Here is a 22,145-nt window from a genome sequence, read left to right as displayed (position 1 = left end):
TCAGTCCTACCTTACCCTGCCCCCTGAGAGCCTCCCCACCCCTGAGATCTAGTGTCTCACTGCCTATGCCTGTCTTCCCAGTTTCACCGCGAGAGGCCTGGCCCCTCCTGATGGATGACCCACCACCGCCTGAGTGCCAGGCTCTTCCTTCCCACTGCCCACTTGAAGTGTTGGGGAGTGTGGGGAGCCAGCCTAAGAAGGTGATACCCAGGTGGAGACCAGACCAACCCCTTTCTGGAGTCAGTGGGCTGCCAGGACTGGGCACAGGTAGAAAAACCAGTAGGAGAAAAATCGAGTCGATCTGAAGAAACAGTGGGTCCTGGCCATCCTCGGGCCCACCCCGGGGCAGTTGTTCCCCTCCCTGGAATTGAATGTTTGTCCATGCAGCATGGCCCAGAGTCAAGCTTCCTGCCCTGTTCAACTGCACTATCTCTGGCCTAGCAGTCTCTCAGTGGCCACCTTCTCAGGCAGGCCCTCCTGCCTTTCCCCCCTTCTGGCTACAGTTAGCTGTTCTAGACCTTCACCCTCTCTTCAAAACTAAGAATTTTCCCTATTTCCAGCTTCCTGGTGCCCATAGGGCTCTTTCTGCACCCCTCAACCCTACCTTCTTTCTCTATGTTGTTAAGAACTGGGAAGGGGCGCCTGGGTGGCTCAGTTAAGCATCTGACTTTGGCTCAGGTCATGATCTCGCGGTCCGTGAGTTCAAGCCCCATGTCAGGCTCTGTGCTGACAGCTCACAGTCTGGAGCCTGCTTTGGATTCTGTGTTTCCCTCTCTCTGCCCTTCCCCTGCTTATGATCCGTCTCAAAAATAAACAAACATTAAAAACAAACAAACTGGGAAGAGTGTCCTGGGCCTTTGTTTTTAAACCATAGGGCTGGTCCCTAACCTCTTCCACAGCATTTCTTGCTCCCTTGGCTTGGCTCCAGGTCTTCCTCCAAGTCAGTGGCACCTTCCCCCTCAGCTACTTGAGCAAACTCCAAGACACCTCCTCCCCTGACTTAGCAATTATGCTGAGGGCCATTAGGCTCTCAGCAGGACTATTTTTAGAGACCCCGTGTCTATCAGGGAGACATTTTTCCCTGTGTGAAAATACCGCCTCCGTCTGCACCAGCTTCCCTTGTTGACTGCACCTCTCTTCTCTCCCTGACCCAGAGGAAGGGGCCTCGGTCCGCCAGGTGCTCTGCCCCCATTGCTTGAGCCTGGTGGGAACAGGAGGACAGACACCGGCTGGGAGGAGACACTTGCACTCTGCACAGCTATAGTTCCATGATTAAAAGTGCGCCACTGGTTTATGCTTGGTTCTTGCGGTATTATGTCTTTATTGATCCACGTATTTATTTCAGTCTGTAGCTGGAGGAGAGCACAGGCAGAGAGCAGGGGGCTCCCCCCTCCCAGCCATTTGGCCTCAGAAGCTGGCCACCTCACTCCTTGAAGAAGGTTCCGGGCACAGACCTGGGAGGGAGGCAGTCCTCCACAATCCCTGTTCCTCCAAGGGCAGCAGGGGCAGAGAGACTCACGGGCCAGGCAGCCCTTCCTAGCCATGTCCATGTGAGGGCAGTAACTAAATCTGGGTTTTGGTGGGGAAGGAACGGCTAACCCCTAGGATTCCCAGTCGTCCTCATCTTCTTCTCCAGGTGGCTGCTGTGGGGGAGGCAGAGGCGGTATGGAGTCTGACATTCGGGCAAAGGCTCCTCCTGGCCCCTCACCGGTCCCCGTTGCAGGTCCTTTACCAGAGATACCTGGGGGGACAGAGTTGGAGGGTGAGGGGGTTGGTGTGGGATACCAGTTCACCCAGCCCCTAGAGACTTAACAACAGGAAGAAAGTGGCAAAACGTTCATGATACAAAATATCCTGAGCCTCCCAGCCCAAGGGAAGGCAGCAGGCTCTGCTTCCTACCTTTACGCCTCATGACCAGCTTGTTAAAGAGATCCGACATCAGGTCCCCACCTTGGCTTGTGGCTCTCACTGTAATGGGAAAGCCACTAGTAAGGAAAGATGAAGGAACCAAGGGGAAAATCTTGGGGTGACATTCTCAGGGTTTGGATCTATTTATTTTTTGCTCCCTATCAACACATGCCAGCCCCTCCCACAGCCACCATGTCTTGGAGCTTCAGGCTGGCACTGGATCCAGCACCGGGGCACTAATATGAAACTGAGTAACACAGCCACCTGAAACAGAGGGGGAGGTATGAGTGGCCCCACTGTACGGATGAGGAAACTGGCCCAAAGAGGTCGGGCAATTTGTCTGAGGTCATAGAGCAGAACTTAGAAACTGGCGATGGGATTCAAACTCAGGACTTCTAGGGCATTGCTGCTTTGTGCCCAGGTGTTCTAGTCATGCCGGCATTTAAGATTCATAGCAGGTACAACCTGCAGCCTCAAGAGGCTTAGCAAAGCAGGACTGGGCTAACCCTCCAGGTCCCCAACCATGTCCTTGGACAGCCCCTGGCAGATTCTAAGAAGATTCTCTGTTGTCATAGTTTGAGCTGGGTGAGGCTCTGTCTCCTATTAGCTTAACGAGGAAAGTTCTAAGCAGGCTACAAAACCAGGAGGGATCCCACAGCCTAGGCCACCCAGGGCTTCCAGCAGAAGCATGAGGCAGGTTGGCTAGGTGCTGCCTTTCTGCACCACCTTTGGGGTGGGCAGAGAGCACCCTATTAGAGTCATGGCTACAAGAGAAGGTGGCCCTTTCCTAGAGCCCTCCTGGAATGGTCCTAGGATCCCCTCACCTTGCTCCTGCTCCTTCTGTTTCTTCTTCTCTAGCTTGCGCTCCTTGACGCTGCGTAGCTTGGCCTTGCCGATGCCCCCAGCCTGGCGGATGGACTCCAGGAGAGTGGCCCGGCCACTGGAGGGGTCCACCACTTCCTTGGGAGCTCCCTGGACTGTAGCTGGGAGGGGCAGGGTGTGAGGAAGAAGGCTGCTCAGGCAGGCCGCCCTATGGGACAGCCTTGCCCAGCCGGAGGTTCTGGGGGTCCAGAGGCTTCCCCTCAAACCTGGCTGTGAGAACAGGCTGTTCCTCTTGACAAAGGAAGCCAGTGGGTGAAGCCGAGGCTTGGGAGCCCATATGCAGCCTGAATGCTGACTGTGTCTGCCTGCACTCAGGAGGTCCTGTATGCAGGCACCCCTGCTCCCTTCCAACGCCACTTGGTTTAGGGGCCACTGCAAATCTACCCATTTGCTGACAGTGTCTGAACTTGACACATGAACCAACAAGGAGTTTTTGTGCCACCTGTGGGTTCTGGAGATAAACCAGATGTCATACTAAAACGAAAATCCCCATTTTAAGGATTTGGATATTTTATTGCTGAACTTTTCCATTTTTTTCAGTAGCCCCTTTTTAAATAGAAATGAGGGACCACACCTCCATGTCTAGGCTCCCTCTCCCTGGAGATTAGAATTTTGGGAAGCTACAGTTTGAAAACCACTATTTCATGTACCCAGGGGAACAAGATTTTGAAATTAGAATTCTTCTGAAAGTCTGAACCTTATGGCCACATAAACCTACAGAAAACCCTTCAGGAATCCAGAAATCAGAGGCATTCTCAGAACACATGTCCCCTCCCCGCCCCCAACCCCGGGGGCACCCTGCTGCTGCTCTACCTGGAGACAAGCCACCACTGCGGTCTTCTTCCCTGGCACCTTGGCCCGGGGAGGCCAGGGTCTGGGATGGGGGTGGCGGAGCGCTGACCAGCACAGCTGGAGCTGGGGGAGGCGGCGGGGGTGGGGGTGGGGGTGGGGGTGCTATCAGCACTCCATCTTCCGGGTCTGCAATGGAAAGGTGGGAAAGTGTGATGTTCCTAGGATGCAAGTGTCTGAGCCCGAGAGCTCCTGCCCAACTCCTGTTTCCAGCTCACCTGGCTTGAAAGGCTCGGCCACCTCTGTGTGGAAGGTGGGCAGCTCTGGAATGGTGCCAGGGGCGGAGGGGGCGATGCCGGGGCCCAGGTCAGCACTGTACATGAGGTCATCAGCAATGCCTGGCAGGTCAGGCAGGTAGGATGGCACGTCGATCTCAGGCACTTGGCCCAGGTCAGGCACATAGAAGTAGTTCTCTGGAACCTGCACGATTAGGTGGGAGCGTATGAGTCAGGGGCTGCAGGGGACCAGTGCCCTGTAGTTTGACCTTGGGGCAGCGAGCAGGGCCTCGTGCACACCCATGTACAGCAGGGCGGGAGCAGGGCCTCAGCAGACCCTGAGGATGCTGGCAGATTCTCCGCTGCACCCCTCCCCAACACGCGCCCTCCATCTCCACCTGTTGCTCCAGCTGCTCCCTCTTGCTGATGGACAAAGGGGCATCGAACAGCTTCTCCTCTGTCTCTGCCCCCAGCATCACGTGGGTCTTCGTTACAGCACCAGCCAGGGGGTCCAGGAAGACGTACTTTTTGTACCTGCAGAGGTGGGATGGGTGGGGGGCAGTCCATCATATCTGCTCTAGGCCCATGGTCCTGACCCATCTTTCCTATTTCTTCAGGGCCACGGTTTGTACTATGGACTCCGAGGCCTTACAAGGTAAAAACCAAACTGCTCAGCGCCTGGCCCCCCCCCCCCCAGCCTGCAGTCTTCTGCACCCAAGTCTGATGCCCCTTGTATCCCCCACAAAGCCAGGCTAGGCCCCCAGCCGCCCTTCCAGAGCCCTGCCCTCTGCCGTACAGGTTCTCAGTGGTGTTGAACAGCAGCAAGGAGCTGACGGAGCTGATGTTGCTGGGAAGGCCCCCGAGCCCCTCCTCGGCCTCATCCTCAGGCTCTGGCTTGGTGTTCACACACACAGGGAAGTATTTCAGCTTCTCCTGGCAGGATGAGGGGTGGTAACACAAGAATGGTGGGTTTCAGTACTGGGTCAAAGTGACCACCCATCCCAGTCAAAATCCTCTGAGGGGACAGAATCCTCAGTTCCTCCCCCACAGCCAAGGCCACCTCTGGTCACCCCTCCAAGTGCATGAGCCCATCAGACCTGCAGGGCCCACTCATCCAGGGGGCGGTGCTTGCTCTGGATCCTGTGGCGGGGGCGTCTCTGCACGCCAGGGTCCTGGGCACCTGTGAAGATGGAACCGTACTCCTGCAGACGCTCTGGTGCTGGGTACTTGGCACTGGAGAACACCTGTGGACACAGAATCTTAGATCAATTCTTCAGGGGGCCCAAGATGCTCCAGAGCCTAGGGTGGGGTTGGAGGGGTGGATTCTGAGCAGGAGGAAAGCTTGAGGGGTGGCTGGACAGGGTGGGCAGGGACCTGGGCAACCTCAGAGGTGTGGGGATGGGATTTCTGGGACTGCTTGCCAGCTACAGGGACTCAGGGTCACATGGGCTACCTTGATGGCCTTCTTGCTGCCCTTGATCTTCTCAATCTTGGCCTGGGCCAAGGAGACCCTCTCCCCAATGGCCTGCAGCTGCCTCCGGCTGAGCTCTACTCGCTGGGAGATCCTGCCATGGAAAAAGAATCACAGGCTGAGGGCCACTCCCCAGAAGGCTACAGCTTCCTGCACACCTGCTTCTTCCTGCAAACCTGCAAAGCCAAGGGCTTAGGCAAGGGCCCTTAAAATACAGTGTTCTCTGCTGGTCACAGCAGATCTTGGGACTGCCCGGGTGGCCTCTGCAAGGCTTGTCTAACCTGAAGAATCTATGAATGAACTCCACTGGGTTCCTTGGAGCTCTGGGTAGGAATGGGCAATCGCTCTGGCCTCAAGTCGGTGCCTGGATGTGCCATCTTAAGGGACAGGGCTCCTGCCTCCAGGAGTTTACAGCCTCAAGCAGGGGCAAGCAGAGACAAAACTATCATGACTCACGTATGTAATCACCTACTTCCAGACAAGGAAACTAGAGCTCGGCAAGGATGGGTGATGGGCAAGACTGGGTCTAAATTCAAGTCCCAGACCCGTTCACAGGGAGCTGCCCCAACATATCATAAACAGCTTGTGTGGGCAAATCGAAAGTCCCCACCATGGTTCTCATGGTTGTGGTCAGGGTGCTCTTGGGTTTCCACTCACCCTTCCCTGATCAGTGGGCTCCAGTGACACCAGTGCCCTGCTATTCCCCAAACATGCCAAATGTATTATCGCATGGCCTTTGCATCAAATGGAGTGCTGTCCCCACAGATAACCACAAGGCTGGCTTCTTCGCTTCACTGAGCACCCTCCTTGCGGAAGCCTTCCTGGCCAAGGACTCTTAAAGATGCACCTGTCACTTCCCGACCCCCTTTAAACACAGAGCCATTTGACATTATGCATGAGTGCTCCAAGGGGGTAAGGGCTTTGCTTTGGTCCCTACTACATTCCCAGTGCTGGCACCTGCAGGGGCTCGCTGAGTGACAGTACCCATATGCCCTAAATGTAAATGCACGTGAGTCTCACTTATGCTGTCCCATATTATTGAGCAATGGCAAGTTTCTTCTCACCGCAGAGTTGACAGAGACACCAGGGCATCTTCCTCCCGGTTGCTTCCCCACCTCCAAGAACACCAGTCCCTGTCTGCGACCACCGGGTTTCATATAAGCACTCACCTGGCAGGAGTGGGTGCACAATTGAAAAACAAAAGAGGCAGAACTGCAAGTTTACTTTGCAGGGGAGGGGAAGAGGACACATTGGATGGCAGAGGGGGCCCGCTGCCTCTGGGGTCAGAGACTATACAGCCAGGGAACTCTGGGATTTCTTTAAAAGTTGAACAGTCAAAGCTCTGGACCAATCTTCCTAAATCAACCAACCTCCACCAACTCTAGAGGATTCTGTCCCCCAGAGAACCAACCCGATCAGCCAATTTCACAACCGTAGGGGTCTCTGTTCCCCAAACTCCCTGATTACTCCTGGCTCCTTATGTGTAGGGAGCTACATGAGGTGGGGGGCTAGGGTACAAGCAGCTACCCAAAGCAGCTTAGTCTTCCTTGACAGACTGGTCTGAGTGGGGCAGTAACAGAGAGAACAGAGGGCAGAGTTTCCTTCCAGTGAGAGAATGCAGAATCACCAGACTTGCGTGAGTTCCATCTTTTCTGGCAGGAAGAAAGGTTTCCATCCACTGAGAAAGGTTACTCACACACAAGCTACTTCCTCCCATTCCCAACCCAGCCACATTCTGCCCCTGGGTGCTGAAGCAACGTCAGTGGTTACATAACCACTCGGCTTGAAGTCAACATGGAGAGTGGGAGGGACATCAGAACTGGAGAAGGACAAAGGCTATTCTGTTCCAGTTCTTCCATCAAGGAGAGAAGGGCCCATTTCTCCAAGTTGCAAACATAAAGCTTAAACAATAAACCCTGGCAAATTTCCAGAATGGATTATTAAATCGAGGGTCTGTAAGCACTTCGAGGAGAAAGAGGCAGATCCCAGGGGCCAGCATTGTTCTAAATTCACAGCATTTCTTTTTTTGACAGCGTTATTAGACTGGTGTATCAGGGGAAAGCCTTAAACACAGTGCATCTTGAGTCAGCAAGGATTCTGACGGCTTCTCACAAAATCCTGTAGACGAGATGCAGCTATGGGGGTTGGAGGAGAGTACATTTAGGAAAAATCAGAGCCAGATGAGCAACAGTACCCAAAGGGCACTGCCGAAGAACGAAATGATTTCAGCCTTTCACAAAGGCCTCTGGCAGGGCCCCATCTAGCTCATGTAACACTGGATTAGTAAACTGGGGGTACTGAACGGAGGAGGGTCAAAATGGTCCACATAGCAGAATCAAGACGCAAATAATCTTGCGAGGCCGGAAAGATGAACTGCAATCAACAAGATGAAATTGACAAGGGATGAAGTCCAGCATTTAGGTTTAAAAAGTACACAAATACAGAAAAGATGGAGGTTTAGCAACAAGGCCTGAGGTTCTGGTTAACTATAGCTCAGTATGAGCTAAAAGTGTGTTAAGCAGCTTAAAAAGGAAATGTGATCTTGGGGCACACAGCTCCTTGTCCCTCCTTCCTTCTTTCAGTAAACAGGGGACATCCACTCTCTTGGAGGCACTATAGAGAAAACAGACCCCAGATTAATGAGCTAACCTATGCTGGGCACCAACCTCTCTGCAGCTGTGTCCCCTTTAAACTGGATCACATTTTTTATTTATTTTAGAGAAGAGAGAGCACGAGTGGGGGAAGAGGGGCAGAGACAGAATCTTATCAACACAGGGCTCAATCCCATGACCCTGGGATCATGACCTGAACTGAAATCAAGAGTTGGATGCTCAGCTGCAAAGCCTCCCAGGTGCCCGTATACTGGATCCACATTTTAAGAGTCCTCTGAATTCCATCTGGACTATAGGGTCTGTTTTCATTCACTGCTGTATCTCTAGTACCTGGGACTGTGCCTGACATGTAATGAATACCAGCTGAATGTAAAGTGACAAGTTAACGTCCAAAGGAGGGTGATGAGGACAGCAAGGAGTCATACAAAGATGACTGAAGGGTGTTCTGGCTACAGGTGAGATGACTTAGGGAGTATGGTGATTCCCTTCAAATATCAAAACTATCACAAGTGCTGTTGGGCTGAGAAGCGAGTAGACTTATTCCGTCACCCCAGAAGGCTGCATAAGGACCAGCGGGTGGAGTTATAAGGAAGCAGACCTCTTGTGCAGATCTTCTGCACAAGAACTTTTTAGTAAACAGTTACACAGCTTTGAAAATCAGAGTCCAGCAGGATGACCACCTGTCAGGAATGCTCCAAGGGAGACTGCTGTGCAGGGCAGGGGAGAGGAGGACAGGAGCTTACAAGCATCCAAGAGCCTACAGGTCTAGGTAATGGCCTGCTTGTTGACAAAGCTGCCATCTAATCTGTCACAGTCACAGCCATGGGGCCAAAGACAGTGCAGACCATGGGTGAAAGGGCTCTCACTGCTGGGCAGTGGCAGTATGAAGGCTGCATTAGGAAGGACTGGCAGGCCATATGCAGCTGGGATGGAGTGCCACAACCCATTAGCAGCGTCCCCCGTGAGGGTGGGGGGTAGTGGCAAGTGGGCGATCTGCCATTCCTAATTGATGCCCGCTGGCTTGATGGTCTGCTTCAAGGCAGGTCTGTTTCCAAGCTTATCATGGAAGCCATGTCTTCAAAACACATTCGCCCAGACACCAGGGCTGTTTCTGCTGGCGGTGACAGGAAGGAACTGGCTTAGTTGGTCTGCTCAGAGCCTGGGACAGAAAAGAATCAGGTAACACAAAACCGCCCTCAGGGAGATTCCCCTCTCCCAGGGAGAGAAGTGACTACGATGCCCCACAAACCTGGGTCTAACATCCAGTTAGCAGCAGTGTGACCTTGAGCAAATCACTCAGCTGGCCTCGGCCTCAGGTTTCTTCAGCTAAAACAGGGACAGTGACTTCTAGATCATGGAACTATTGTAAAGGTTAAAACGAGCACCTGTATGTCTAGTGTTCCTGTACTAGCAGCTATATCCAAAGTACTCGGTTAGCATTTGCTATTGCTACCCCCGAGATTAGGAAGGACGAGGGGCTCCAGGCACTCAGATGAAAGCAAGAAGAGGTGGTGCTGAGCTGACGTGAAGCAGGAAGTTCCAGGCCAGGAAAGAACACCATGGAGCAGAGAGCTGGGCAACAGCAAGGACTCCTCTGGCTGGCGTGGGAGGGATTCAAGGAAGCGCCCTAGGGACCACTCCCCGCCTGGTGTGGGGGAGGTTGGGGACAGGTGGCCAGGATAGTGCTTGGGCCCGGGGCTCCTACCTCCAACGCCCAGTCCCATTCCGTCAGGGATGATTTCCTGCCACGGCCCCTGGCCATCAGCACTCCCACCCTGCCTTCTGCAGAGACTGCTGGGGAGGAGGGAGGAGGGAGCACCCTTCCTGCCCCAGAGTCTCTGCTTTCCCCTCGCCTGTCCCACCCCTTGGCATTGAGACCCCCCTGAACCTGCTCTTGCCATTCTCTCCTCCTCCTCCTCCACTCACTGGGATGATTAGGAATGATCTGCTAATTATGCAGGCGGCTGACTGAGTGCTTGCCAACCTCAGGAGTCACCAGGTGCCAATCAGGACCAAGAAAGGAGGGGAGGGGAGGGTAGTCTGGAGGAAGTGAGGCAGAGGGGGAAGGATGGGAAAGGAGGAAGGGGAGAGAGGGAAGGAGGGGCTGGAAAGACAAAAGAGAAGCAGGGGAAAAGCTCTGCAGAGAAAAGGAACCCTTCCCCAGGCTGCGGCTTCCTCGGTGAGGTGGCCACAGCACTAGGGCTGACGGGGACACCGAGTGACAGCACTTGACCCCAACCTCCACACTGTCCAGCTCCTCTTCCCTATGCCACCCCAGCCCCCTCTGCCTTGTCATCTAAGTCATGTGAAGCCACTGACGTCTCTGGGCAGCTATTTTGGAGCCTGGCTCGTCCCAGGTGAAGATGAGGGCAGGTGAGGGACGGGCACTCCGCCAGGCAGGAGGAGAAGCGGGTCCAGGAGAGCCTGAGAGGTGCTTGTCATTCTCTCCATTCTCCCTGCGGCTCCCGCTGCGGCAGAGCAGGAGGAAGAAGGCCAGCTCAGAATGCTAATTTTCCATGAGCTCACCTACCTGCAGAACTGGGCACAGACACTCCTGGGGCTGACGGGCCTGCGCCTGAAATGGCAGAACAGTGGGGAGGAGAGACAGATACCCGCCTGTCTCTTCTTTGCAAGAAGTTTCCAAGCAGGTGGAATAAGTTTAAGGGGGAAGATTCCAGGCGGGGGTCACATTCACTGCAAAAGCCCATGAGAAATGAGAAGCGCACACACTTGCTGACTGCTGCAGGATGGGGGTGGGAGGAGCAGGCAAATAAGGCTGGGTCTGGGTACGACCCCCCACCCCACACTATCCCTGACCCCTCCTTTTCCTTCACCCCAATCTGTCATCATTCCCTCTGAAATGTCTCTCATCCAGCCCTCCCTGCCGGCAGCTCCCCTGGACTGCAGCCTCACCCCTTCCCTGCCCTGACTGCAGCAACAGCTCTCAGTGGGTCCCTGGAAGCCACCCTCTCCCCTTCCTGTCCACTCTGTGAGGGCTGCCTGCTGAGCCTTCTCTCAACTCTTCTATGGCACCCTTCCTGGCTCCAGAACCTATTATGGCTCCCTACAAGGCCTGAACCAAGAGCAAAGTCCTGTCCTGTTAGGAGAAGCCCCCTGGACCCTAATGTTCTGATCTCAACTGTTCACTCCCCCACCTCCACCCTCCCACTCCCCTGCCATGGTGCATTCCCACAGCAATGCGGAGCACAGGAAGAAGCGACAGCCCAGCTCCCAAAGGCACACAATCTAAGGGGGAAGCGAGGCCCACAGACACAGGGAAAGTTGACTTTTCACACTCTGTTCTGCAGTGAAGGAACTGAATGTGTGGGGCAAGCAGTAATGTCTCTACTCCCAGTACAAAACACCCCCCGTTCAGGCCACCCTCCCCTGGGGAGCCTGGGATACACCATGCTCCCCATTCAGGACTCTGAGCCTCTGGCACCCGTTTGTGGACCTGTACATGCACATTCCTACCCTGCCTAAACACAACCTATCCCTCCTATGGCCTCCTTCAGGAGGCCGGCCTTCCCTGACCATGTGTAGGAGGCATGTGGGTTTCCTCTACTTCTTCCTTACTCAAGTAAGGGCCCTCATTTCCTGTAAGGAATCCACTGCTCCCATAGGCTGGGTCCCTGCACTTCAGCTGGGGCTAAACCCAGGGTGTAGGAGTAATACCCTTAACAGGGTCTATGCCAATTGGCGTGTCATGCCCTCTGCCCCCACAATGGGCTCTGGGATAGACAGGAGAACCCAGCCAGGCCAGCGGGCCTTCCGAGGAGATACTGACACAGAGGAAAGCCCTCTTTCCTGCTGGACCTGAACCTGAGTGTACAAGCTTCTAGCCCTATTGCAGAGTGAAGCCTGGTGGGGAATGGGACCGACCCAGAAGCAGCAAGCTGGGATGGAATGGAAGAAACATCAGGTACTGATGACATTACTTAAGCCCTGCAACTCCAAATCCTGCTCTACTGATTGATTGCTGTTTGCTTCAACTGGTTTAGGGAGTTCTGACTGATTAAAAAAAAATGGTGGCACATTTAAGTTTTTACTATTTTGAGAGACAGAAAGAGAGAGCACAAGCAGGGGAGAGGCAGAGAGACAGGATCGCAAGCAGGCTTTGTGTTGTCAGCGTAGAGCCTGACTCGGGGCTTTATCCCATGAACTTCGAGATCATGACCTAAACCAAAATCAAGAGTTGTACATTCAACTGCCAGAGCCACTCAGGCGCCCCAATGTGCCACCAATTCTTACTTATTTCTCCCTTCTCTAGATCCCTAGAAGCCTGCACAATTAATGTTATACAACCAAGACTCCATCTACCATCATCCATCATCAGGGAAATATGAATAAAAACCACAATGAGATACCACCTTACACCTATCAGAATGGCTAAAATTAACAACTCAGGAAACAACAGATGTTGGTGAGGATGCGGAGAAAGGGGCACCCTCTTACACTGCTGGTGGGAATGCAAACTGGTATAGCCACTCTGGAAAACATTTAGGAGGATACATAGAAAGATAGAACTACCTCAGAAATTTAAAGATAGAACTACCCTACGACCCAGCAATTGCACTAGTAGGTACTTATCCAGAGGACACAAAAATACAGATTCGAAGAAGCACATGCACACCGATGTTTACAGCAGCATTACTGACAACAGCCAAATTATGGAAACAGCCCAAACGTCCACCAACTGACCAATGGATAAAGTGGATGTAGTGTGTGTGTGTGTGTGTGTGTGTGTGTGTGTGTGTGTGTGTATACACAATGGCATATTCTCAGCCATCAAAAAGAATGAAATCTTGCCATTTGCAACAATGTAGACGGAGCTACAGTGTATTATGCTAAGCAAAATATGTCAGTCAGATAAAGACAAATACCATATGATTTCACTCATATGTAGAATTTAAGAAACAAAACAGATGAACAAAAGGGAAGGGAAGGAAGAATAAAATAAGATAAAAACAGAGAAGGAGACAAACCATAAGAGACTCTTAACTATAGAGAACAAATTGAGAGTTGTTTGTAGGGCACTTGTAATGAGTACCAGGTGTTATATGTAAGCGATGAATCACTAAATTCTACTCCTGAAACCAGTACTACACTATATGTTAAGTAACTTGAATCTAAATAAAATCTTGGAAAGAAAAAAAAAAAGAATCCATCTAGAGACTTACTGTTTTAGCATTCTAGACTATAACATCCGTGGGGACAAGAACCACGTTGTACCACTCACGTATCGGTACCCCTCAGGGTCCAGCACATTTGGCACATGGCTGGAGGTTAATGGAGTGACCAGGCACCTGGCTGTGAGGGGAGCCTGGACTTAGGTCCTGGGCTCCTGAGAAGCACCGTACCTTCTCTGGACCAGGCCTAGCCACTTGGGAGGGCCCATATTTCACCACTTTCTCCCAGGAGATAGACTTCCCGCCCTCCCCTCATTCCATCCATGGGCACAGGGACAGCGAAACTGTCTACCAGCGTCAAACACCAGGAAGGGAAAGGGCAGCATACTAAAAATCCAGTGCTCCCCTTAGAGAAAGGCAAGCATACAATCACAATCCTGGTGAGAAAACACAAATGTTTCTGATGGATTGTTTTTGGCATCCATTTCAGTCATTGGGCATGGGGTGGCTATAATCTGGGACTGATGGCTCTTAAAGGCCTGTGTCCTTCGCTTATGTGTTCCTTAGGCATATTTAGCAAAAATTCCTTAGACATATTCAGCACAAATATAGGCACAAAAGGCAAATTCCTTAGGCATATTTAGCACAAATATAGACACAAAAAGGGCACATAACACTTTTTATAACTATTGATAGCAAGTTAATGGAGGGCCACCATAGGCAGCAAAGGAGCAGAGCTGACAGCAACTGATAAAAGAGGGGATGTTTAACTGAATGCTTACTATCCTCCAGGTACTTTAATTCCCTTGCAAGTTTTAATCTATTTAATCTTTACCACAATCCTATGAGGAAGGCAGCATTATTGATGCCATTTTATAGATGAGAACACTGAGGCTTAGAGAGATTAAGTAACTTGCTCAAGTTTATAAAGCAAGCAAATGGGGAAGTCAGAATGAAGCCCGGGCAGGCTGCTCCAGAGGCAACCCCCCTTCATCACTTTGGGGCACCACCCTTTTGTTACATTTACCTTCTGCATAGGCTCGGGGCAGGTAGGTGATTTGGGGGTCAGGTCAGAGGCTGAAGAGTAAGAGGATCTGGTGTTTATATCAAGTCTAACTCCTCCCATTTTCTGCCCCTACTCGGGAAGGCTTCCAGGAGGAGGCCTGCTTGCAGGTGATGAAGGGGGAGGTTACATGGTGAAGGAGCAGGGGTTTCCTGGTCAGGGGTACAAGCAGCGGAGGGGGGGTGACTTGCACCACAGGAGGGACCTCAATCAAATACTTCACACTGGGTGGGATAAAAGGTCCCCATGTGAAGGCATGATGTGGGCACCAGGAAGGAGATCTAAGCCCCATTTCAGGCTTCTTCTAGCCAGAAAAAGACAAAGACCTGCATAAAGGACAAAACCTGGGACCTTTGCAAAGCAACAGCAAACACCAGTCAATAACCACTGAGTGAAAATCATTATAGCCGAGGGTTATGCTAGATAAGCACTGGCAATACTCCTACTCAAAACCATAAACTACCCCTAAGGCCCTGCCTACCTCACGGGGGCTTCTCGGCCCCCTCAGTCTCTCACTCTCCTTGCTCCAACCACATTGGCTTCCATTCGGGTCCTTCCCATCTCAGGGCTTTAGCTCATGTCCTTCTTTCTTTCTGGAATTTTCTTCTCAATCTACCCACTCACAATAACTCCTACTCACCCTTCAGATTTTCTTATAAATGTTTTTCCTCACATATGTCTTCCCTGATCCCCCCCAGACCAAATCAGGCCTCCTGTTACCAACTCCTGTCACACCCTATTTCCCCATCACAGGGAGACAGTGATAATTCCAGAGTCTAGAGCCATAACAGCTGGGTGTGACCCCTGGCTCTGCCACTTGGGCAAGTCTCTTAGCTGTGCCTCAGTCTCCTCCAGTAAAATGGAGATAACAAGCACATGTCCTCATAAAGTTGTTCTGAGGGTTGAGTTAATGCACTCAGATCAATGGTGGCACATGGATAATGCCATATGAGTATCAGTTATTACAAAACCACTATAAGTAGGTCTTCATCACAATTGTAATTAAATCACTAATTACACAATTGGTTACAGTCTGTCTCTCCTGCCAGAGTCCAGGTTCCCCGCCCCCCATCACCATCCACAGGTAGTGATCCCGTGAAACCTTTCAGAAAGTGCAAAGGTGTGCAGCGAAGAAGCAACTACCAGTTCATACAAGTGAGAACCGACTTTGGATTTCTTTCGTTAGCAAACACAGGTACGAGCGTAGGTCCTTCATAAAAGCAAAGTGGCAGAACGTGACCTTTCAGATAGTGAGGGAAACCCACACACTCTCTGGTTGGCACAGGGACACTGCCTTACCCACTGCTGTAAGTAACTAAAGAGTGCAGCACGGTGCCTTGCACACATAATAAGCACTGAATAAATATTTGCTGACTGCAGGAATGAACGAGGGCACAGGCCCCCCGGGGGCTCAGTGGGATAGCATGCACTGAGTTCCCATGAGCACTTAAGAGAAAAAGTTTCTAAGTTGGGCTCCTACCTTGGGCCCCCTGGGCACAGGGAAGCCAGCTGGGTCCCTCCAAGACCAAGAATCACCAAAAGGGCTGCTCCTAGAGGGTGCACTCCCACCGCCCAGCCCCCAATCAGGTGCGGGTCGGTGGCGGCACCCACCTGCTAAAGATGTCTCCAGAGACCTTCTGCAGGTACTGAAGGGCATCTGCCACCTGCTGGATGGCCTCCTCTCGCCGCAGGTCTGGCTGGATGAGCGGCACTGCATAGGTCTGCCCCGCCAACGAGTGCTGGGTCCTCATGGGAGTCATGGTGCCTGCGGGAGGGAACCAGAGCATGAGGACCGCCCACACTCACTCACCACTGGGCAAAGTGCTGGGAGAAGAGAGCCCAGCCCCCCACCCCAACTGTCTGCCACATGTTCAGCCAGTGCAGGCCGGGGGGTGGAGGACAGGGCACTGGGTGGGAGGCTAGGAGCTCCCAGGAGCTGGTACTCTGTAGATGCTTGCTGCGTGAATGAGGAAAGGAAATTGGTAGGGACGATGGAGGCTGAAGAGAAGCAATCAGAGAAGGTGCTTGCTGCTCTGCTAGGCACCCTTTCTGTACATTATCTCATTTCAAACTCCTGAGCCTGGATGAACAAGAAAGAAACCCTGGCTGCAGAGTTCAAAAGAGGCTGGGAGCAGAGGGATGGATTTTGGGGGAAAAATGCCTGTGTCAACTGCCAAATGATAGCCAAGTCTGGAAAAGCACAGAAAATGTGGACTCCTGAATTCTTCCCACTTTGACCCCGAAGAACTCAGGACCTGTTCCTGAGACAGGATAGGTAGTGGCTGGTGACTCTGCCTACACCAGTGTCTGGGCTCTGCTCCCTGAGGCTAGAGCTAAGGGGGGGCCGGGAGGAAGGAGGGACATGTGGGGGCGGGGGACAAGAAGGAAAAACACTCCTTCGAATTGCAAGATGAGGGCAGAGTCTATTTATACTGGGTTTAATTAACTCCGCTCCCTGGTGCCACTAAAGCAGCAATCACACTGCAGACAGCACTGATTTGATTGGCAAGGGATGTACCAGGCAGAATATTAAGGCACCGGGCCCCTATAAATAGGCCTAATCACAGCCCCTCAGCAGAAGATGGCGAGGAAGACATTAATCAGACCTGGCACTGCGCTGCACACCTGTTCTCTCAGGCACCATGATGGGGCCCCTGATTGCAATAGAGGTGTGGGTGAGGCAGGGTAAGTGTGATGGGGAGGGTTCAGGAGGCTTCATTTAGGCTTAAGAACTGTGTGACTTCAGGTAAGTTGCTTGCCTTCTCTGAATCTCTGATTTTTTCCATTTCCCGTTCTGCAGACGGAGAATGGCACTACTCCTGAAGAAGTGGTTATTCCCAACGTCACACCATCTTCTCCAAGGAGTTTACACCTTTGCTCCCTCTGCTGGCTTCCCCAGCACTTCCTTCTACCCTACAGGTTCTCTCCTACCCTGCCCAGGCCAGGTCTCTTCATGATCTGAAATGATGGGTCTGCTCTTCAACTTTTTCTCCAGCAGTGACAATCCTCAGTTTCCCAGACCTGAAGCTGCCTAGAATTGTCATCAGGGCCCAGGAGTTACTCCCCACCTCCCCACTTCTCTTCCCTCCTATCAAATGACCAAAGTGGGGCCAGCTGATGCCTGAGGAACCTAACTCTGAGACCACTGCCCTCCTTCCAAGGAACCCCCCTATTTATATTCATATTGATGCAAATTTGCTGGCCACTCTAACTTAATTCTGTACCTCAGTTTTCCCATCCCTAAGATCAGGAGAGAGTAAAAGGTAGAAGATACTTTCTGTGTACATCTTGAGATGCATTCCTCCTAAGTTACCCCTTCTGTGTGTGTGTGTGTGTGTGTGTGTGTGTGTGTGTGTGTACATTAATGTGAGGGGGTAGTACAGGGACAAATCTCCCAAACCAGGAAGTAACAGGTCCATTCAAGAATTAAGAGATTGAGTATAGCTAGTTAGTGGCTTACTCGTTCTGTCTGCAAACATCTACTGATCAACTATTAGATGCCAGCCATGATCACAAAAAGATGAATAAGACACTATGCTAGTCATAGAGACAGCCTCAAAACAAACACCATGTGTTAAGCGGTCTAATTCAGCCAGGAATGTAGGGAGGAAGCACTGAGGAAGCAGTGATAAATCCCTCCAGAGGTTAGGGGAGTCAGGAAAAGCCTCTCAGCAGAAGCTGCATCTCCCTACCAAGCCTGGAGAGGCAGTGCAGGAGAGAACATTCCAGGCAGAACAGCTTGAACAAAGCTGTGTAGGGAATGGCAAGTGGCTTGAGTGATAAGGGTATAACGTTCCTTGGGCATTAGCAGGAAAAAAAAGGAGAGGCCAGACTGTGATAAACACTGAAAACCATGGCAAGAAGTTTGGACTGAAACCCTTAGGCTTGTGCTGTCCAATATGGTAGCCACTAGCTGCATGTGGCTATGGGCCATCTGAAATGTGGCCAATCCAAGTTGAGGTGCAGTGTAAGTGTAAAACGTACACCAAATTTCAAAGACTTACTAGGAAAAAAATGTAAAATATCTCATCAAAATTTTTATATTGATTACAGGCTGAAATGACCATATTTTAGATATATTAGGTTAAAGAAAACCTATTACTAAATCCATCTCACCTGTTTCTTTTTACTTGTAAAATCACATGTGTGGCTCACACCGCATTTCTATTGCGTGGCACTCCCTTACAGAATCTGATAAAAACCATGGACTCTCCCAGAAAATGAACATACACCAAACCCATCTCGCAGTGCAGTTTATAGTTTCAGAAGTACATAAAGTCTTTTCTGCAAACCATCCCCGGACAGCCGGCTCCCAGGGTCTACAGCCCAGGTTAAAACCAGTGCTGTGGGCAGTCAGGAAGCAAATCCGGGGAAAGCAGTGGGAGGTCAGCTAAGAGGGGCCGGGGAGGGACGGGAGCTGCAAAAGAGGGGTCCGAGGGTTCAGTTCGGCCCACTCGCAGGGCCCAGCGCCCGGAGTGTGGAAAGGCACGTGAGGGTCACGGGGCGCGGTGGGCCGCGACAGGAAGGGAGGCCTGGTGCCCGGGGCCGCGAGTCCGGCGGGCCGGCAGGGCCCTCCCGCGCCCCGGCCTCGGCCTGGGCCTCAGGCCGGGGGAAGACCGGCGCCCCGAGTGCAGGCGAGCGCGGAGGAGCAGTCTTTCTGGGGGCCGACGCCCGACACCGCTTCCGGGCGCGCAGCACGCGGGGCGGCGGGGTGGGAAGTGAGGCCCGGCGCAGGCCTGTGCGGGCGGCGGCTGGCGTCGGCACTGGGAAAGGGGTGCAGCGGATCCCGCCTCCCAGAGCCCCTCCCTCCCGCCTCTCCTCTGCGTCCCGCCCTCCACGTCCCCGCGCGGCCCCGGGGCCCGCGCCCTCCCCTGGCCCGCCCGCCGGCCGCCCGTTCCTCACCTGCGCGCCGCCCGCCGCCAGCCGCTCCGGCCGCCGCGCTTCCGCTGCGCCCGCTCCGCCGGGTCCTGGCGCCGCCGCCACCGCGTCGCCGCTGCTCCGCCTCTCGGGGCGCTCGGCCGGCTGGTGGAGCTCTGGGAGGCCAGTGGCGGGCCCCTGCTCGGAACCGCCCCCCACCGCAGCCCGGAGCCGTAGTCCAGGCGGGCGTCCCGTCCCCCGCCGCCTTCCGCCGACTGCCCGCCCCCTCCGCTCCGGAGCGCCGCCCCGGAGCGCGACCCCCGACCCGGGTCCAAGAACCGCCCTCCCTCCAGCCATGCGCTTCATCGCGGGTCCGCGGCTCCCCCCGCGCCCTGTGGGGCGCCCTGAGGGCTGTGCCTCAGGGGGCACCTGTCCCCTCGGAGTCACTGAGGAGTGACCGTGTAAGGCAGACGCAGAAGGACCGCCACTGTGTGAGTGCCTGGGGCAGTCGAACTCAGACAGACAGAAGGTAGAGCGGTGGGTGTGCGGCGGGGCGGGGTGGCCGTTTAATGAGCACAGACATTCTGTCCGTCTCTCTGTCCAGAACTGACTCAGGCTCCTCTGAATTCTCTACCCTTGGACCTGCATCACCCAGTTGTTAGCCAGAACCCTCTTAAGTCTCCTTAGCCGGAATCCCCTCGTCTCTACATCAGATCACCCTCCATATCTGACCAGGTACCTCATTCCCCACGATCACCCCCCTCACCCCCGCCCCCAGCACCTCCGGTGCTAGCCCATCGCCCTGGCTGCCTTCAGCGAGAATCCTGTTCGGTCGGTTGAGCAAAGATTGACTATCCAGTTAGTGATTTTCCATCCCCCGTCCCCGCCCCCACCTGCTCCTTGACTCTGAATCCCCACTTGTCCATGCTGTATTTTCAAGTGACCCTGCTTCTATACCGAGGCTTCTTTTCCCCTGTTGCAAAGTCCAGAATAAATCTCTTTTTCACTGTTCTAACTACTGTGCAGTTCTGGTTTTCTTTGACATGTCAGTTTGGGATGAGGAGAAAGTTCTGGAGATGGGTAGCAGTGATCTACAACAGTGTGAACGTACTTAATGCCACTGAACCATATACTTAAGAATAGTTTAAACATTACATTTATGTTATGCATGTGTTACAAAAATAAAAAACAAAGCCGGTTAGTATTTTTAAAAGATTAAACAAAAAGTTAAATGCATAAAAGAAGCATCAGTCCAGAGATCCTGCAGCAGCCCCTCCCCACATTTATCTCCTTGTCTCAGAGTTCTTGACCCCTCTCTTTTAGGGTTGCCTGATAAAAATACAGAACACCAAGTTTGAATTTCAGATAAGAAATGAATATATATATAGATATATAGATAGATATCCCAAACTAAACATGAGACACACTTTAAAAAATTAGTTTATTTGAAATTCAAAATTAAATAGATGTTTGATGTTTTTGTTCGCTAAATCTGGCAAACTTAACTCTCTTCTTAAAACTCTCTGAGTTTTGTCCTCCTTCCCTGCTGTCCACCCCCATCCTAGAGTTATTTTTGAGAGAGAGAGAGTAAGCAGGGTCCAGGCTCTTAGCTGTCAGCACAGAGCCTGATTCGGGGCTTGAACTTAGGAACCGCAAGATCGTGACCTGATAAATATTGTCTTTTTTTGACAAGAACATTCCAATGTCTTGCTGGCTGCAGCATACGATCGCCACCAATGATGACAAAGAGATGTGTTTCCACCTGTACTGTAGACTGAATATTTGTGTCCTCACCCCCTCAAATTAATATGTTGAAGCACTAACCCCTGGTTTGATGGTATTTGGAGATAGGCCTTTGGGAAGTAATTAGAGTTAGGTGAGGTCATGAGGGTGGTGCCCTCATGATGAGAGTAGAGCTCTTAAAAGAAAAGACACCAGAGAGGTTGCTCTCTCTCTCCACCATGTAAGGACATAGCCAGGAGATGGCCATCTGCAAGCTGGGAAGAGAGTTTCCACTGGGAACCAAATATGCTGGCACCTTGATTTTGGACTTCCAGCCTCTGGAACAGTGAGAAATAGATTTATGGTGTTTAAGCCACTCAGTCTATGGTATTTTGTTTTTGACTAATACAACCTGCAAACACATTTTCTCCTCACTCCACCCGAACAATGAGCAGGTATTTTTAATGTTTATTTGTTTATTTTGAGAGAGAAAAAGAGAACAAGCAGGGCAGGGGCAGAGAGAGAACCCCAAGCAATCTCACAGCACAGAGCCTGACATGGGGCTCAATCTCACGAACGTCAGGATCATGACCTGAGCTGAAATCAAGAGTCGGATACTTAACTGACCAAGCCACCCAGGCGGCCCTACTGAGCAGGTTTTTAAAGGTCTTTTCAGATATTCAAAACACATCAAAGAAGGGGAAGTGTGTCATTCAGAAAGGAGAGCATGCAAGCTTGGGACCCTGTAATTCATTCTTTGTGCAACTTTGGGCAGGTCATCTAAATGAGACCTCAGTTGACTCATCTATAAATTGGGCTTGCGAGTGCTTGCCCTGCCTCCTTTTGAGAACTGCAGAGAAAGGATGTCAAAGCACCTAGTGATCTATAAAGATTATTCGTACATGAAAGGAAATTCCTATGTGCTCCAGGATGTTTGTCCATACACAGACACATACACAGATACACAGACACAGACACACAGACACGCACATAGACACACACACACACCACCACCACCACCACCACCATATCAAAACTGGGTGTGTTTTCTCACAAAAGTGCTACTAGATAGCCCCCAACCCAGACCACCCAGTTCACCCTCTGTTTACACTCCATAAAAGCTCTTTCCCTAATCTACTGAGAGGCTCATCCCACACCTAATTTGAAAGGTTTCCTAGGAGCTGGATTGTAAAGACATTTAATCTCAGCCACTTGAGCTGCAGTGGGAATCCTTGACCTCAGGTTGGTTGGACAAAGAAAACCCACTGTCATCCTAATGTGTGAACACTGAGGCCCTACCTGCCCTTATTGGCCTGCCGGGTCACTCCATTTGTACGAGATATCCAGGATAGGGAAACCACAGAGACAATGCAGATTGGTGGCTGGTGGGAGCTGGGGGGAAGGGAGAATGGGAAGTTGCAAACTTGATGGGTGCAA

General features: G+C 52.1%; 2 protein-coding genes across 4 annotated transcripts in view; one reads left to right on the top strand and one right to left on the bottom strand.

The window, feature by feature from the left end:
* The window catches only part of DDX11 (DEAD/H-box helicase 11), a 40,457-nt gene extending 39,156 nt beyond the window's left edge, over nt 1–1,301 (top strand). For both annotated transcript variants that reach the window (XM_043563348.1, XM_043563349.1), the window contains one exon: nt 82–1,301. In XM_043563348.1, coding sequence (XP_043419283.1) covers nt 82–111 — 30 coding nt within the window. In that variant the 3' untranslated portion in view covers nt 112–1,301. The remainder of the gene's footprint in view (nt 1–81) is intronic.
* WASHC1 (WASH complex subunit 1) lies at nt 1,291–19,085 on the bottom strand. 2 transcript variants are annotated; one of them, XM_043563350.1, is made up of 11 exons: nt 19,032–19,085; nt 15,741–15,894; nt 5,308–5,419; nt 4,952–5,098; nt 4,651–4,787; nt 4,253–4,388; nt 3,858–4,059; nt 3,604–3,768; nt 2,733–2,891; nt 1,900–1,968; nt 1,291–1,741 (listed from the first exon to the last, which is right to left on the bottom strand). In XM_043563350.1, the coding sequence occupies exons 2-11, from the start codon at nt 15,887–15,889 to the stop codon at nt 1,602–1,604; spliced, it is 1,416 nt and encodes a 471-aa protein (XP_043419285.1). In that variant the 5' UTR covers nt 15,890–15,894; nt 19,032–19,085; the 3' UTR covers nt 1,291–1,601. The 2 variants fall into 2 exon arrangements, with proteins under 2 accessions (XP_043419285.1, XP_043419286.1); XM_043563351.1 differs by lacking the exon at nt 19,032–19,085 and adding an exon at nt 18,246–18,357.
* Nucleotides 19,086–22,145: the final 3,060 nt, after the last annotated feature.

The sequence above is a fragment of the Prionailurus bengalensis genome, chromosome B4, assembly GCF_016509475.1.
Source record: "Prionailurus bengalensis isolate Pbe53 chromosome B4, Fcat_Pben_1.1_paternal_pri, whole genome shotgun sequence".
Lineage (NCBI taxonomy): Eukaryota > Metazoa > Chordata > Mammalia > Carnivora > Felidae > Prionailurus > Prionailurus bengalensis.
This window is presented reverse-complemented; position numbering and strand designations above follow the sequence as displayed.